Genomic DNA, 18290 nt, shown 5'->3' with positions numbered 1-18290 from the left:
ATATTCAAAAATGTAATGAAAGTAAGGCTAACCTCATTATGCCATCCCTAAATTAGGATTAACATCTACCGGTAATCTGGTGGATGTTATTAAACTGAGGCATATTGAACGTGTGCTTAAAGCTAGTAGGAAGTGCTGAAAGCAACATGAAATTCAGCAGTCCAGCCCAGACGGAGAAGAAAGGGTTAAGATAAACAGGGAGTCTTCACTTTAATCTTCATAATGGAAGCTAAAGAGAACTAATGATGCTTCCTCTCTCCTCCTCCCTCTACTCCTTTATCCTTCCTTTTTTCCACACCTCCATTCTTAACCTCAGGACCCTATCATCCTTATTGCTTCTCTGACTTCCATCCTTCACCACTCCATCATTCCTTACTCACCTCCCTGTCTTGTCTCTGCCACGTTTCCATTTGCATCCCTCTCTTTTTTCCCTCCTCAGACACAGTCAGGCATTACCACAGTGACAAATGTATCCTCCTACAGCACAGTACTGCCCACTGTATGTGTGTATGTGCGTGTGCATGTGTGTCTAGGTGTGTCTAGGTGTGTGTGTGTGATAGAATACAAGGATGGAATTTGGATTAAGACCAACATTTAACTTGTCTTAAAGTGTTAATGACGAAAGTGTGTGTGTGTGTGTGTGTGTGTGTGTGTGTGTGTGTGTGTGTGTGTGTGTGTGTGTGTGTGTGTGTGTGTGTGTGTAAAACTTTCTGTAGTAGGAGATAGAAGTGTTTTTTAAAAATCTTGCCTTGCGAATAAATATGCGAGAATGCAATGGGTGGAGAACAATGGAGGTGTTAAGACAGTGTGAAAGAAATTATAATGATGAAGAGAGGTACATAAGTAAAAATGGGGAGGTTAGAAAGCTGCAAGGCATTCTTATCCAAATGCATCATGAAATGTTGCTTTGTCAGATGCCACCTGCTTCCACCCGTAAACATAAGTTATTTCATGGTATTGGTTCCTTGATGCTGGTTTTTCAGAAAGGAGACACTGGTCTGGTTTGTTTTTATTTTCACTTTTTTATGTTTATAAAAACAGGCCTGGCTCAGGATATTGGGTCTGATTAATTTTGACTTACTTAGAGTGTGTGAATAGTGTTGTGTAAGTAGACAGGATGAAGAATCTGAAGCAGGCAATTGAAGGAGGGAATTTGAATGTTGTCAACATGTATGTTCCACAGTCACACATTTAGAGGAGAGAGAGGAATTCTGGAATAAATCAGACAAAGTGGTAGAGAGTGTTCTTGAGAGCAGATTGGATCAGACATCGATCAACATACAGGTGAAGGGAACCGTGAAGCCGTCTTTAAGAAATGTGTTTAAAGTTTTTAGAGCATGTTTAGTGCCACCTTGTGCCATTACAGAACATGACATCACTGGGTTGGTTTATGGTTGGTTTATGATTACTCAAACGACTGGAGAACTGGGCAGGTCTTTCAGGAACTGTACTAAACTGGTTCAAAACATACTTAGAAAACAGGAAATACTTTGTATCAATAGGTAACTTCACATCTGAGCAGACAAGTATCACATGTGGAGTTCCCCAAGGTTCCATCTTGGGACCCCCTCTGTTTAATATTTACATGCTCCCACTGGCACAGATTATAAAGAACAACAAAATAAACTACCACAGCTATGCAGATGACACACAAATATATATCACAATGTCACCAGGAGACCGAGGCCCTGTACAGGCTCTTGGTAAATGCATTGAGGAAATCAATGACTGGTTGTGCCACAATTTTCTCCAACTAAACAAAAACAAAACTGAAGTAATAGTCTTTGGCGCCAAAGAAAAACGATTACAGGTCACCAGAGAACTTCAATCTATACATCTAAAAACCACAAACCAGGCGAGAAATTTGGGTGTAGTGATGGATGCAGACCTAAACTTAGAAAAACACATTAAGACAATAACAAAGTCAGCTTACTATCACCTCAAGAATATTTCAAGGATAAAAGATCTGATGTCTCAACAGGACCTGGAAAAACTAGTCCATGCATTCATCTTTAGTAGGCTTGATTACTGTAACAGCATCTTTACAGGTCTACCTAAAAAATCAGTCAGACAACTACAGCTCATTCAGAACTCTGCTGCTCGAGTCCTCACTAAGACCAAAAAAGTGGACCACATCAGTCCAGCTCTGAGGTCTTTACACTGGCTGCCTGTCCGTCAGAGGATAGACTTTAAAGTTCTGATGCTGGTCTATAAAGCTCTGAATGGTTTAGGACCAAAATACATCAATGACCTCCTGACCCAGTATGAACCTTCCAGATCCCTCAGGTCATCTGGATCCGGTCTTTTTTATCAGTTCCCAGAGTCAGAACCAGACACGGAGAAGCTGCATTCAGCTTTTATGCTCCTTATATCTGGAACAAACTCCCAGAAAGCCTCAGATCAGCTGAAACACTCAGTTTATTTAAATCCAGGTTGAAGACTCACCTGTTCTCAGCTGCATTTGAATAAAGCACCAAATCCACACTTTTAAGCTTAAATTTCAAAACTTACACTAACTACTGATCTTATCTATTTCTGATTTTATCTGTTTTGATTTTATATACTGTTTTGTTTGTTTGTTAAGCTTAAATTTCAAAACTTACATTAACTACTGATTTTATCTACTGTTCTGATTTTATCTGTTTTGATTTTATATACTGTTTTGTTTGTTTGTTTGTTTGTTTGTTTGTTAAGTGGGTTTAGAGCTCTGGGTAGCTCCCCAGCTGGGTCTAGACTGGGTCTAGAGAGTATTTTAAATTCAGGGAATTTAAAATAGAAAGTAGCTCGTCCACAGAAGGACTGGTAGCTCCCCTTACGATAAGGGTTCAGATCGCGCGAACAGGTGTGAAATGTGTGTGTTTAGTTAGTTTGTTTGTTTGCTTGTTTTAATCAATTTTAAATCATGCTTTTTATTTGTTTTTGTTTCTAATGTCTCTGTAAAGCACTTTGAATCACCTTGTTGTTGAATTGTGCTATACAAATAAATTTGCCTTGCCTTGCCTTGCCTAACTCAGTGGAAAACAAGGAAACTAAAACTGAAAAGCAGTCAATTACTTTTTTATGGTAAAAATCAAGGATACTGTCCACTTTTACTCTTAAGCTCTTAAGCAGTAAGATGTTCTCCACCACTGATTTGTGGTGATGATACAGGAAAACCCAGCTATTAGCCTTAATGTTAAGGTTTGTGCAGCACTTTTGGACTGAGGACAGTTTGGAGAATAGCTTCTTTGAGTCAGGTGCAATACTGCTTCACCAGATTGTGAAGCTGGAGTCAGACACTCTGTTTGATATCATATAGATTAAGTCTTATCTGAAATTGAATCATCCATTTCACATGTTTGTTTTCAGCTGAGTTTAGTCAGTCTGTCTCTCATGTTCTTTTCATCCTGTTCTCATAATAAACATCGTCCACATCCTCAACCAGCCTGCGAGTCCCATGTTTGGGTCCCCTCTTCTCCACATCCACACAGCAACTGTGACATTTATTACTTGTTTTTCTTAAATACATAACTGATAATAAAATAAAGGGTCCATTTTGTATCACTTTTGAAACCTAAATTATCGTCCAAGTGTAGAATGACCCAGCCCTTATCACTGACCTCGTCCACTCACCACTTTCAAACAAAAATAAAAGGTTTGTATGAGTCGAGAGGTTACATAAGTTCCATTTTTGCACCTAAACAAATATGAATAAGTAATAATGACTCAGTACTATAGACTGGTAACACTATAGTTTAATGATTTACACATCTGCCTAACAAGTGAAAGATTTCCCCATTGTATTCCAGGAGGAGATACAAATCTTTGGGGCTGTGTCAGGAAGGCCATCTGTTGTGATGACCCCTCCCTTTAAATAAGGGAGCAGCTGAAAGTAGCTGTCATACTCAATATAACAGCCTGAGCCACCAACACATTGCACTGGACTCCTTTTTATTTTTCTGAAAATGTTTGTTGAAGATCATCAGTCTTACGCTGTCTCTGACAAACGTTCCCCGGAGTCCATGTGGGAGTTCAGCAGGTTGTGTAGATGCACTTTACAAAACTCACCACCGGATGGCAATGTTCAACCAAAATATGTGCACAACACCACCCAGGGCTTCCTCACCAGGGCAGGTAAACATGGTTTTTGTTGTTTTTTAAAGCTGGTGTGTTAATATATGTAAGAGAAATGTATCAGTTACAAAAGAGTATTATTACTCTGTACTGTCTGTGAAATGGAGAATCCCATTACATACAGTATTCACACAGAAATGTCACATATCAACTCCTCTCTTTTAAGTCTGTTTAAAAACAAAATTCATTTGAGACTTAAAAACACCACTGATTAGATATTCACCAGTCAGCTACCATGAACACACTTAAAAGCAGTTTGCATATAAGGTGTAAGAAAATGTGTTCTTTTATAAGCCTTAAAATACTACATCTGAACACAGAAGCAACTAGACTGAGCTGTTTGCTCATCATAGCTCTTATTGAAGTGGCACTGATCAAGAAAAGACAGGTTGAGCTGAAAAGATTCAACCTTTTTGGTCTGCTAGTTCAACGGACGCAGTGAACGAGTGTGTAGGTGGTGGTACTTCTTCACTTCCTGCCACCATAGACTCATTTCAGTTTGCTTACCGGACTAATTGTTCCACAGACGATGCCATATCTCACCTGCTCCACACATCCCTGAGTCACCTGGACACTGGCAGAGGGAATTATGTTAGGATGCTGTTCGTGGACTACAGGTCAGCATTCAACACAATAATTCCCTCTAAGCTTTTCACCAAGTTGACGGATCTAGGACTCAGCTCATCACTGTGTCAGTGGATCCTCAACTTCCTCACAGACAGACCCCAATCAGTGAGGGTGGGAAAACAAGTCTCTCCCCCCATCTCACTCAGCACTGAGGTACCTCAGGGCTGTGTGTTTAAGCCCCCTGCTGTATTCACTGTACACTTATGACTGTGTAGCCACATCCGACACCACCTCCATTGTCAAGTTTGCTGACGACACTGCTGTTGTGGGCCTGATCTCCGACAACATCGAGACGGCCTACCTGGAGGAGATTAGGAACCTGGAGACCTGATGCCAGGAGAATAACCTCCTCCTAAACATCAGCAAGACTAAGGAGCTGATCGTGGACTTCACTACAAAGCAGGCGAGGAATTACAAACCCCTCATCATCAGTGGCACGCCAGTGGAGAGAGTGGACAGTTTCCGATACCTGGGTGTCCACCTCACTCAGGACCTGTCATGGTCCTGTCACATCAACACCCTGGTTAAGAAAGCTCAAGGTGAAGGTGCTCAAGAACTTCTACTCCTGCACCATCGAGAGCGTCCTGACGGCAAACATCTGCACCTGGTTTGGGAACAGCACCAAGCAGGACAGACGAGATCTGCAAAGAGTGGTGCGCTCGGCCGAACGCATCATTCAATCAGAGCTCCCTGACCTGCTGTCCATCTACACCAAGCGGTGCAAGACCAAAGCTAGGAAGATTATGATGGACCTCTCCCATCCCAACAATGGACTCTTCTCACTGTTGAGGTCTGGGAAGCGCTTCCGCTCCCTTAAGGCCAAAACAGAGAGAATGAGGAGGAGCTTCTTCCCCCAGGCTATTCGGGGCCTGAACCAGGTGTAGGACTGGACTCTCCCAAACACGTCACTATAAGACTGGACTCTCACACACATCACATCACCACACGCACCTATAATCCTATAATTCCTATAATTAATAATGTTTATAATCTCTTCTGCTATTTGCACATTCTTTACTGTAAATTCCTAAGTTAATTTGTAAATTTTGTAGTAAACTGTAAATTGTAAATATTGTAAAACTTTTTTTTCTGTCATTTAATGGTTGGGCATTGTACAGCTACAAGCATTTCACCCCCATGTCATACTGTGTATGGTTGTGTGTGTGTGACAAATAAAATTTGAATTTGAATTTGGTACTAAACTGGAATTCACCGAGCTCCTGAGTCTTTTTGGTGCTTGATTTTATACAATCATGGAAGTGATTGGAACACGTGAATTCAATGAAATGAATTTGCTTGGGTGAGTCAACACTTTTGGCAGGAACACAAACCTCAGGGAGTGGTATGTATGTCTTCCTCAAGCAGGCCCTCTACCATAGGCCTGGGTGTTTGAGAGAGAACGTCCAGGAATGGTGATGCTATTTTCTGGGGGATTGAGGAGGTTGGTCAGTAGTTGGTGATTTCATATCTCTAATATGGAACCTGACCTCCCCCGGAGCAGGTTAGTCTACAGGATAAATTACCACAGCGATGTAATTTATGTGCATTTTTACTCATTACTTCTTATACTGACGTTTTGCAACTTATTTTTACATTCATTATACTATAAGAATGGACAACCAGTCATCTTGGTGGGAGGGGACCTTGGGGCTTTTACCTACTTTGACAGGATGGATGCTGGGTGGATAGTGTGTAATAATATATAATTCTATATAAATATAGAATTATATTCTAAAAGCCTGTGTCACCTATGAATAAATTGCACATCCTTATTGCACATCTAGAATATACCGCATGTGTTCTGGGATGATTTTTATTATATACAGCTAACTTAAAAAGCAGCGCCACATTTTTATAACAATAATAAAGTCAGAAAAGAAGGTCAGCCATGCTTCATTAAAGCTGTTTAATCTTAATGTGTCAGCATGTCAGAGAAATTCTGCTTTAGTTTAATAAAGATCTGACAGCTTTAGTTTCCACCATGTGATCTATTTTAAAATGCATTTAGAGAATACTTACCTTCTGCTAAAGGCTGCATTATAACAGGTGTTTTAACATGTACATATCACTATTTTTTCATATCGATGCATCTACTGTTAACTATACCACCATAGCCTGGATAAAGAGATTAGGACATGCTGATTAGGCTCACAGGGCTGCTATTGTTCTTGATTTGCATGAGTCAGTGCTGACAGAGAAGATACAGTTTTCTGTCACCATGTTCAACAGCTACGTGTCCAATAGAGACAAGTGTGCGTGTGACAGGTACTTGAGTATTGTACTTCCATAAAGTCTCAAACAAGTAAAACAAAGAAAAGTACTAGAGTAGGAGGTAACAACAGAAAACCTTGTGTTAACTGTGTAGATTTTTTCATGTACTGAACTAGTCAACAAAGAAATATGCAGTTTCAATGACTATGAAAGATAACCACGTAAACATTTCTTCTGTTGTTAGCAAGTTCACTTTCTTTCCCCAACATTTGTTTCCTGAAGATTTTGTGAGAACAAAATACTACGTTCAGTTGCTCCATTGTTACCCACTGAACATTATAATGACTTCAGCTGACATCTTAAAATTCACCAGCTGACAGGCGAACCGCTTAGGGGCAAGGTTAGGTTGCATTGTAACCACACATTAAACAAACACAGAATCTAACCTACTACCTCTACACAGGTACCAAGCCACCTGGTGCATGTTAAGAGATAGTGTATGGTTAAGGTTGGATCCACATCTATTTTTTTATTAAAAAAATAACTATTAGGCCAAGATGCATGTAAAAGATTTAACTTGAAAGGTAACATCTTCCAGTTTCTGATAATATGCTTGTTTATTATGTGGCTAAAGTGCAATCTAACCATAACATTACCCCTAAGTGGTTTGCCAGTGACCTGACCTGTGTTCAGAGGTAAACGCATACAGCCCAGTTTGATCTTAAGTGGAGCAGACCAGTGAAATTCTCCTTTCTATTGTTGTACAGAAGTTTAACTAAATCCTCACTATATAAGAAAAAGAAGTGCAATTTCAACATTACGTCTCAGTTTTGTTTTTTGTTTTTTGAAATGATAAAGAAATGTTGCTTGTCGTAAAATAAAAGAAATCTTTCAGTCTAACTCTTTTGGCTTAAATTGTTAGAATTTAATTTATAAGATTACAGAAAAAGTTCCTCAGACTGTGCTGTAATTGTAAAACAGAAAGCTTTTGTTAATTTGGTCCTTTTCTTGTTTTGTTTTTACTTTAGATCACCTAGAAGGTCCAAAATTGATTCCTTCCTTCTCATTTCCAAAAACCATCCAGTGGGCCGGATTGGAGTTGTTGCCAGGTTGATTCTGGCTTTATGTTTCAGTATAGGTGATGATACTTACCATAACCCTACCCTTGCTTCTGTATTTGGAGATAATCAAAAGCCTTTAGGAGAGCACCTGTGTCTTTTATGTGTAGTACTCTGTCCTTTGACTCTGTGGCCTCCACAGTCCTCCTGGGAAATACTTGAGGGGCTCACTGAGAATAGTGAGCACACTGGCTCCAAAACTACTGCACCAAAATCAAAAGAAGCGGATGTCATATATTTTCTTTTAGTTTTGCACTGCATTCTTCTCCATCCAACATTGAGGGAGAATTGCATGCGTTTCAAGGACAACTATCTGCACACTTGTGACATCGAGTGATTTCCAAGTTCCTCCTCTTTCTTTTCATTTTCATTTACTTCATTATTAATCCTCAGGGGATGGTTCAGCTCCATCAGGGTTGTAAAAGGCACAGTTCCAAATTACACACTGAACTTTAGTCTAGGCAGTAAACACCTCGCTGGAGAAAGAATGTGAATGCATTATCTTGAAGAAACCAAGTCATAAATGCGAGACAGAGGTCTGGTTTTGAGATTTATTTGCTCATAATTCTACATTTAAAAAAAACGGTATCAGTTTGTGTGAAATAAAGATAACATTAAACTTGCACAGAATGATCACATAATTGGTGCTGAATTTCCAGTCAGAGTAATAAGGAAATGTTGATAATTAACATATAAGTATCTGATACAGACTGATTATGGTGTACAGATATGACCCATGCAGAGGCGTCTGCAATATCTTAGATTTTGCTCAAAGTACAGGTTACAAAATACTGTCATCTGGTTGATTACAGAAATATAATGTAGCATTGGTCTGTCACATTATGTCAGAATGTCCATTGGCTCAAAGCTAGTGTGAAGGAGTAAATACTACAATGAACCTTGGGAACTCACTTAACAGCAGTTCCTACTGACCATGTAAATAAAACTATCAACTGTCTAGGAACAGCTCAACAAACTAAACATTATAGCAACCAAGTACTAACTACAGGGATCCAAAGCTACTATGACTTCTGCATATGTTGTGAGAAACAAGGGTACAGTATGAATAGCCAGCTTTGTTATGTTTGAGTCAGTCTAGCTTTCAGTTTGACATTATAGGTATTATTGTTAATAAATAATAATTACACTGATTGCTAGACTACGGTAATCAAAATATATGTTTTGCATGAAAGTTATCAGTAAATTTGGATCATTATTTGCTGACATACTTTGGCAGTTTTAAAGTTTTCTATGAAACCTGAAGAGAAAGATGTAGGCTGAGATAAAGTGAAGGTTAGTTTAAGGTCAGGAAGTGAAATGTGGTTAATATTGTACACACACAGTGCAGTCTGTGTGTGTCAGTGGGAGGGGCCAACTGCAGCACCTGTAATGCACCACCTGAGAAGAGACAGACAGAGCAGTGAACAGAAAAAAAGGAGGAAATACAGAGATGAACACAAAGACATGACTGAACGAGTGAGTTAGCTCTCGTTCTTGTATCGTCTGTGAGTTGGAGCCTTTTAGAGAGACCTTCAGCGGGGTGGATGATGTCAGACGTCCTCATTTAACCACACGGCCTCCTGATGCAGGTGTAATCTTTCTTAGGGTAGTTGTGCGGGAACAAAATGGATTGCGGACACTCTTGTATGAAGAAACGAGGATTGAAAACTGTCAAGTGAAACATTAGATTCCATGTTTCTGCCAGATTGCCAAGACAGCTTATGATTAACTTGGGCCTTGTAAACTCAGACCCACTTTCTGTCTGAGAGGGCGGTGAAACAAAGGTCAGCAGGACAGTGAACGCTGAACTTTTGTGCCTGGAAGCCTAAATTCTGGAGTAAAGAGGCTGGAAAGTGATTGGGAACCTTGCTAAACACAACTACAGCAGGTGAGTCCAGAATCATCTCTGCCTTTAATAAAATATCTAAACTGAGATTTGAAAAAATGACAGCTGCAGCGCATTGTTGCCATGTACGCGTTGCCTTCTGAAGACTTAAAAAATAGAAGTGGCCGTTGTCATGTGGGTGTTAGCAGCTCTAAAGTCCTTGCGTTGTTAAAGTAATACATTTTATCAAATGTCATTACAGTAGTTAATGTTTGACAAACAGGATAAAGATTAGAAAACAAAAAAGAAGTAGAAAAAGATTTTTCTTCAAATATTTTTTTCTATTTTTCATCTAATTCCAAGCAAGGCTTGGCTACATTGTTAATGCTTAATTTTTTATTTAAATTAGCACCGTATCAGATTCTCACTTAATGATCAAATATTGTCATTTTCTCAACACTGCCAAAATACGTTTTGACTTAACTTTTACGCAAACAAACCCAACAATGTGAGAAAACGTTGGCATTGTAGGTTTTCCACAGGCAGAAGAGTGTGAGCTCAGACCACGCATTTGTTTTTCCCCTGCTATCCCAAAGCTATTTAACACTGATAATTGCAGGAACATCGTTTTTTGTTAGTAAGCATTTAGGCATTAATCAGGAAATGTTTCTGAGCTTCGGACATTTTCTCACCCTGCATTCAATCTTTGACTATTAAAAGTTCCAGTTGGATTAATTCAATACATTAAAAAAAGCGTTACATTCATCAGTGATCTGTGGGTTTTTGGTTTCTTAGGTACGTCTGCCTGTCAGGCTGGCTATCAATTTCATCCACACACATAAAGTCCAGTTGTCATTGAATTTGCCAACGTTTACTGGACATATATAACATATGTGCATCTATAAATCTGCTCATTGATTGTACAAAACATTTGCGTTCTTGGATTGTAGAGATGTGCTCCTTGGAGCTGTTAAACTACAGTGTGGCTGTAAGCACATGCATTTTAATGTCTGCTTTGTGTGATCATCTGACAGCACTACTCTGGTCTAGTACCTGCCAGGTACAATACTCTCTCGCACACACACTCACATATCGTAAACATTATGGCTATTAATGCAGAGACTACACCCAGAGCACCATCATATCTGCAGTGACAGTAGTGATCCAATCTGTTCAAAAAATCTTCTAAAAATGTATGATTTTGTTATTTAACAGGACAGTTGCTCTTCCTACAACACAACAGCCAACACAACAGACACCAAGCCAAACTGAATAGAGCATTGTGGAGCATCAGTAAAGGAAGAACCCATTCAATCTTAATTTTCCTTTTCTTTCAATTTGAAACTCACAGCATTGAGCTTGGCAGAGGATCCCTTCTAGATGAACTGTTTTACCTCAAGGTTCCTTTGTGGACTTTGACCATTTGGTGCCACGAAGTTGCTTTTAAATGCATGAATCTCTACTTTGTGTGTACATTACAGGGCAGAGAATCCTCACAATCACGGGTCTTTGGACTCCTGTTTTAAGGCCTCAAGTTGGACTTTGGCCGCCATTAGCTTAGTCAGCAACATTTATTGGTTAACAATGTGCATCTGTGACATCAGTTCACTAATCTCATCAGCTAGCTTGATAAATTACCCCCATTTTTTCAGGACCAGTGGATTATCAGGTCAAGATTTATTCAGCCAGTTATTCCTTAAAGACAGAGGTGCTGCATGAAAATAAGCAGGCAGACAAACTGCAGCAGTGGCTGTGTGAAGCTTACAGTTGGAGAGACCTGATCAGGGCCCACCTGACTGATTTAACAAAACTAAACCTCTCAGTGTGTCCACCACTGCAGGCTGTGACCCGATGATTATCAAACAACCAACGCTGGCCCCTCTGACCAGCATTCATCAGACAATGGTGATAAATTCTTGGAGGGGCCCCTGTTACTTTTTGCCTAGGGCCCCAACAGACTCTAGAATTGCCACAAATGCAGATAAATGGAAAAGCCTTGAATTTAACATTACCACGCTTACCATCCTCTTTCAGCATCTCAGTATTTGTTATTTAGCATAAATTACAGATGACAGTTTTAAAATATGTGAATAATTAGGGATGTGATCTGATGATCACACTAGAGCAAAAGTCAGAGGCTCACCAAGCTTACTGCAATTTATCCTGATGAGAAGAATAACCTAAATTCGGAGCTACCGGTTGTGAGGACGCATCGAGGAATTGTGTGACAAATACGTGTTTAAGCCGACAAAAAAAAGAGAGAAGATTTAAATTTAAACAACAAGCAGGAAATTGGCTGCCGCAGTTAAAAGGTGTTCAAAGACGGTGGTTCAGACGTCGATGCTCGCTATCACTTCAAAGCTGAATAGAACCTACATCAAAAGAGACAAAAGAAGCTCCACAACAGTCAGTTAGCTGAGCGTATCATATGCTCCTGAAACAGAGAGAGGGCATGTGTGTGAGCGAGTAGAAAAGAAACGGAACACAAAATAAAACAATGTGGTCAGTTTCTATTTGCTCAGCTGAGAGAAAAACTTGCCTCGGGCCACAAGGCGATCAGGAGCTGGCCTGCAGCCAGTTTGCATGCCAGCTGGGAGAGTTAGGTGATCTTTAGTTGATAGGTCATTTTAAAGCCGAAATAATAGAACATTATTTTTTTTAAAAGGGGCCTCAATGTGAATCAAGCTGGGTGATTTCCTGTTTTTCCCCTTTTACCTATATTAAATTTAATAGTATTTTGCCCCGCCCAGTACGCCCATCATTATGCTCACTGGAACCATTTGATCATGTAGGAGACTTTAACACTATATCGCCTGTACTGTCCACATATTGTTGCATAGTTTTAATCAGAGTCTACTGAAGCCAAAGAATAGTTTGGATTTATTTCTTGCTTTGCTGAGAATTGGATAAATGATCTGTACCAATCTCAAACCTGTATGCAAAACACAGAATAAAGTCACAGATAAAAGAAAATTAGCTTAGTTTTGCATAAACACTGAGTGCCATGGGAAGGAGTTAGCTTCTCTCTGTCTAAAGTTACACATGAGAGTATTAGCGTGCTAATTTTCAGCAGGTATAACAGTAAAGATTAAATGATAAGAAAATGCCATGTCAGGTTTATTGCAGGGCAGCACTGTTGGCTTCACAGCAGGATGGTCAAACTTCACAGCAAGTTCAATTCCTCCATCTAGTTATTAAGTATAAACACAAGGCTGACAATGCACAGCAAGCTGCAAACCAACCAAAGTGACTGCAACTGCAATTATACTGTAAAAACATGAGCAGGTAGAAATAGAGACGACAATGCAACAAGCTTGCTGTTGGGGTTATTTCTTCCTTAATGAGGACACACACATGATCTTAGTATTTGGGTATTAACACAATGTGGACGACACAAAACACAGATGAAAACAAGCCCACTGAGACTTCCAGTGATTCTACTGCAGAAACTTGAACAGATAGAAATGGAGGCTGCTACCTGACTGGTTATCGGTTTGTTAGCTGTTGAAGTCCAGTGCATGGCTGCTAGGCTGGGGTTGGTCACTTTTAATATCACTCTGGGTTCTTGGCTAGCGAAGTGCAAGTAGATCTGATAAGCAGGCAGACTAACAATTCCAAGGAACTGAACTGCTGGGAACCAAAGCTCTATAAGAACTGGTTCTCAATTCCCATCCTTAAGTATATCAATTGTAACTTTAACAGCAAATCCAATCAGTCATTATTATAGGTAAATATTTCAATCTGGGCCAGAATGGTTATTTACTAACAGTAAAGTATAGTAAGATTTACTATAGACCTGCACTCTGTTTAGTATTACTGTTATTATTAATATTATTGTGATTGTTACTGTTTAATCTACTAGTGCCATAATTCATGGATTAATCACACTGTATGTATGAAGTTTACAGCGCACATGTCACGTTTGTCAGCTCATCATGACTCCAAAAATCACACTGAACAAACAGCCAGGAACACGATAAAGCTGTAACATATCATTTGACATCAGACATGCACACACCCCACACACACCCACTGGGGATTAATCACAATGACTTCCTATATGTTTGCCTTCTTATTCAGCTTTTTTTACACAGACATGCAGGCACACGCACATATAGTAATATGAGTATGTCCGTATCCACGAAATGTGGAAACTATTGGATTACACTGAAATATTAACAATGCCATGGGCAGAAAGTGTTTAGATACACAGTCAAACACACATATAAACAGAAATTACTACCCACACATGCACATTATTCTTATTAAATACAATTATTTATAACAAATTAACGAGTCTCTAGTTTTCTTATAGCCATCCTAATTAATTTTTTTTCTTCTCTTAAGGTTTATTCCACCCCACATTTTATTCATCATGGCAGAGTCATCGACAGGCTGGTGGAAGCTCACTTTTATGAGGAGAAAAAAATCCCAACCAAAGGTTTTGTATGAAATCTCTCCAGAATTTGTGTCCAACTCACCCAGCAGTCAGCATCGTTCAAGTGCAGCCTCAGGAGCTGCTGCCCAAACAGAAGATGCCCAGCTGGAAGCCCGACTGGGGAAGATCGTGGACAAGACGACAGCCAGTAAGGGGCGTCACGTCAAAGTGTCACATTCTGGGAGGTTTAAGGAGAAGAAAAGAGTGAGAGCCACACTGGCGGAAAACCCAGAGATATTTCCTGGGAGTGGCCCTGCCAGGGATGAGAACCAGAAGGCTGAGAAGTGAACATTACACAGATGAAGATTCACAAACATGTAAAGACTAACGCAGACGCATTTATGAGAGAAAAAAATACATACCCTGTTCAAACGGTCCAATCAGTCAACAAGAAGGAAAGGAAAACAACACAAAATCCAGCCAAGGATCTCTGGTAGATCTGTATCTTGAGGCACTTTCAGTCTGTTTTCAGCTTTGGTGATTGTCAAACATATGCTGCTGATAGTAGGACAAAAAGTGTTTGCAGGGATTTGAACAACTGTTTAGTCCATTAGTCTAGTCTCTGTTTTTAGTCGAAACCCTGCCTCATCACCTTATAAACACCACTGGATCACCTGGACTACAGTTCAGCTCAGACACACACATGGACTGTATCTACACAGCAATGTGTCTTTAACTCAGGCTCCAAGCAGAAACTGGATAGAACACGAGCTATGACAGCGTAAATGTGTCATATAGCATATTTAGTTCAATGCTTTAACAAACCAGACCCACTGAGTGGTGATACTAGTAGTGCAATAAATAGTTTTTCAAATTAATATCATTTCAGGTCCCGGTGATCAAATATCCATGAAAAGTTTTCTCTCTTTTTTCCTTCATGTGTTGCATTGAATGCATTTAATTATAGTTGAACTTTTGCACTATGATAATGGGCACAAAGAAACACTTCATCAAATGACTGGTTCAAATAAGAATTCCCAGACTGGCTTTAAAGAATTTCTTTTTCTCTTTTACCACCACGTTATAGTTTATCAGCAGATATTTCAGATTTCAACAAACTAAAACAATATGTGGATATTACTTCTTTCCAATAGAAATGTGGAACCACATTGTTTTGTTTCTGTTTTTCAAACAAAATTATCAATTTTTTGTTTGTTTGTTTGTTTGTTTGTATGGTTTTATTGACATAAAACAAAACAAATTCTACTAGAATCAAAATTTGGCACCATTAAAGCACAACAGAACTACTGGGTCAAACAATGGAACCAGTAAAGTTAGTGGCTACAGGACTGAAATCCACCATGGTTTCTTTAAAAAGAAATGACCCCACACTCTTCAGACTTCAGACTCTTCACACTGAGTTAAATGTTGGGGAACGTTCACCTCTGAATTTCCACAACTGACCATATCAACCAGAAGTTTGAAGGCAGATGTTAGAAGTCACTGATGCTAATGTCTATAAAAATGAAATGCAGGAACTTGTAAATTATGGGGGGGTTAACTAGTAATTAGTAACAATTTATGAAGCTTTTTCACTTAAATTGTTTACCCTTTTCATAAAGCTCTTTAAGTGAAACCAGCGTACTCTTTCCCAGATCTAACACTGAGGGAGAAGATGCAGCCGAGTAGTGAGGAAACAGAAGGAAAATTTTAATGTCATTGGTGCGATAAGTTGTGGTGAATAGCTAGCATGTTGAGCTTCGCTCTCGACCAATTCTCCAAACTCATCGGGACATATTTCAGGTGTGATACACATGTATGAATGTTCTAGAATTGAGAAGAAACGTGACTGTCTGACAACTTTCTGGACACTGGACACCACGAGGCAGTTGTGTCCTTGCAATGAATTTGAATATGTCCTGATTTTTGTCCAATGTGTAGCAGTAAAGAATGCTTGTTTCATGTTTTCCTTTTTTCTTTGTAGATCTATAGTTTATCTGTTAAGCAATATAGTTTGTGTGTGATTTTTTTTGTTTTTGTTTCCTGGGCGGGGGGGTGTTGATAAAGCTCATTTAGCAGGAGTGTCTAAATAGTTCCAGTTTAAATCATGTTTCTTCATGTATTTTACTAAACCAGCAAACCTGGAGTAAGAACATTGAGCATGCTGAACAGACATTATTGAGGTGCTCACGGACACCCACACATTCATTTCATCTCATTTGTTATCCAACAGAGGAACACATCCAACTCTGACTCAAGTATTGCCTTATCATTTTAGCTGGAGAAACACGCTTTTCCTAGAATCGCCCACTAGAGGGTGCCATTGTTTAACTCAAAATAGAATTTCACTGTTCAGCCGCTGCTCATCGTTGGTTTTCATGAGAACATTTGCCTGTTTAAAGGCATATAACAGGTGAGCCCTGCTGGTCTTTTTTTCTTCTTCTTTCTATTGTTCTATTTCAAGAAAGGCCAGCAACCCTGAAAGGTGTTGTGTCCACAAAAATAGAATAAAAAGGAGCTTGCAATTGACTTAAGAAGCTTGTTTCAGAAAAGTGCTCATTTCTTTTATAGCATCTACACTGCAAACATCGACTTTTAGTCTGTTCAGTAGTAGTGTTTAGTTTTAACTTTGTGTGATATTAAGATGGTATCCTTCAGTTCTTTATTCAGTTCAATTCTGCAACTGATTCGACTGTAATCACCTGATTTTGGTACTTGGCATTGCTATTATACATTTGTAATATAAATAATTGCTATATGAATAAAACCTGCAACTTTTAACCCCCAAATGATTTGCTTTTGTGGTGGGTAGTGCTATCAGCTGTGCAACTATTCATTTATTTATTTATTTTTACAGAATCGTCCTCGACAGCTATTCAAAAAGTTATACAAAATGAAACGTCATAAAGAGTGTGACATTGTTTGATAAAATTATGCCCGCTAGTGGTTAAAGGCATAATAAACGGACCATTTGCATGTTTGGTTTTGCAGCAGTATAATGAATCCAGTGTTATAATTTGGCAGCATTTTAAAATCACAAGAAGAAGAAGAAGAAAAAGAAGTGTAAGGAAGGTCCTTCACTGCTGAAGGACACATGAGAGAGACTGAAGGCAAGAGAATGAGACGTGCAATTTAAAGTATTCAGATTGACTTGAAGAAGGTAGGAGGAAAGACGACTGGACTACAGCAATAAAGCATCGAGTCTTACACGTAGGAAGTGATGTAAAGGTTTCGACTAGCAGTCGGACAGCTGGGAGAGCAGAGAGATGAGTGAATACAGAGCTTCCTTATTGACCTTATGCATAACCTTCATGTCTAGAAGAGTAAATTTGACATTTTTAGTTTAAACACCTTTAATATGTACACAGGAGGTCAGGTATAACAGTAAGTCTTTACAGATATTTAAATGTAGAAAATATTAAAATTAAACAAAGTTGTTGCACCTCATTCCTTTATCATTTGGTGAGGCTTGCAGCAGATTATTGAAACATGAGCAAACATGCATGCAGCTTGAAAAGGCAGCATGACCGTCTTTATTCTTCAGCACAGCCTGAACTCTCGTAGACGATCTTTGGTCTTGCTTTTAGTAGTTCTCCAGGGTTCTTGTAAGACGTTCTGAAGTTCTTCTTTGATTGCTGTCTGTTTTTTGTTTTGTTCACTGCCAAGACAATCCCACACTGCTTCAGTGATGGTGAGATCCGAACTCTGGGGAGGTCAGTGTGTCACTGATAGCGTTCCACTGTGTCTTTTTCATCACAGCTATGCCTTCATTGCATTGACAGTAAGTTTGGGTTCATTATCATGCCGAAATTTAAAGGCAATCAGATGTTTTCAAGTGGATCAATATTTGTGCTCATAATTCCATCAATTATGACACGATCCCCACTCATGAGCATCTATAGACATCTGTTTTACATTTGTAGACACTGCTGTTCCCCTCTCCTTACCTCTGTGTGTTAAAGAGAATTTTAAACAAAAAATTAAAAGTTGGATTCATCGCTCTGATGTTCCCACTGAT

At 39.2% G+C, this 18290-nt stretch overlaps 1 protein-coding gene across 1 annotated transcript; it reads left to right on the top strand.

The window, feature by feature from the left end:
* Positions 1-9472: 9472 nt before the first annotated feature.
* prr15la (proline rich 15 like a) lies at positions 9473-17055 on the top strand. The gene is made up of 2 exons (XM_085270244.1): positions 9473-9957; positions 14242-17055. Exon 2 carries the CDS (start codon positions 14270-14272, stop codon positions 14618-14620), a length of 351 nt encoding a protein of 116 aa, XP_085126370.1. The 5' UTR covers positions 9473-9957; positions 14242-14269; the 3' UTR covers positions 14621-17055.
* The last annotated feature ends 1235 nt before the right edge of the window (positions 17056-18290 follow it).

Source organism: Mchenga conophoros, linkage group LG4 (genome assembly GCF_057382185.1).
Source record: "Mchenga conophoros isolate Kocher_MC1m ecotype Shallow Benthic linkage group LG4, M_conophoros_male_GT1.1, whole genome shotgun sequence".
NCBI lineage: Eukaryota > Metazoa > Chordata > Actinopteri > Cichliformes > Cichlidae > Mchenga > Mchenga conophoros.
This window is presented reverse-complemented; position numbering and strand designations above follow the sequence as displayed.

Coding starts and splice junctions, on each gene's coding strand:
- prr15la (XM_085270244.1), top strand. CDS start 14,270: ATGGCAGAGTCATCGACAGGCTGGTGGAAGCTCACTTTTATGAGGAGA.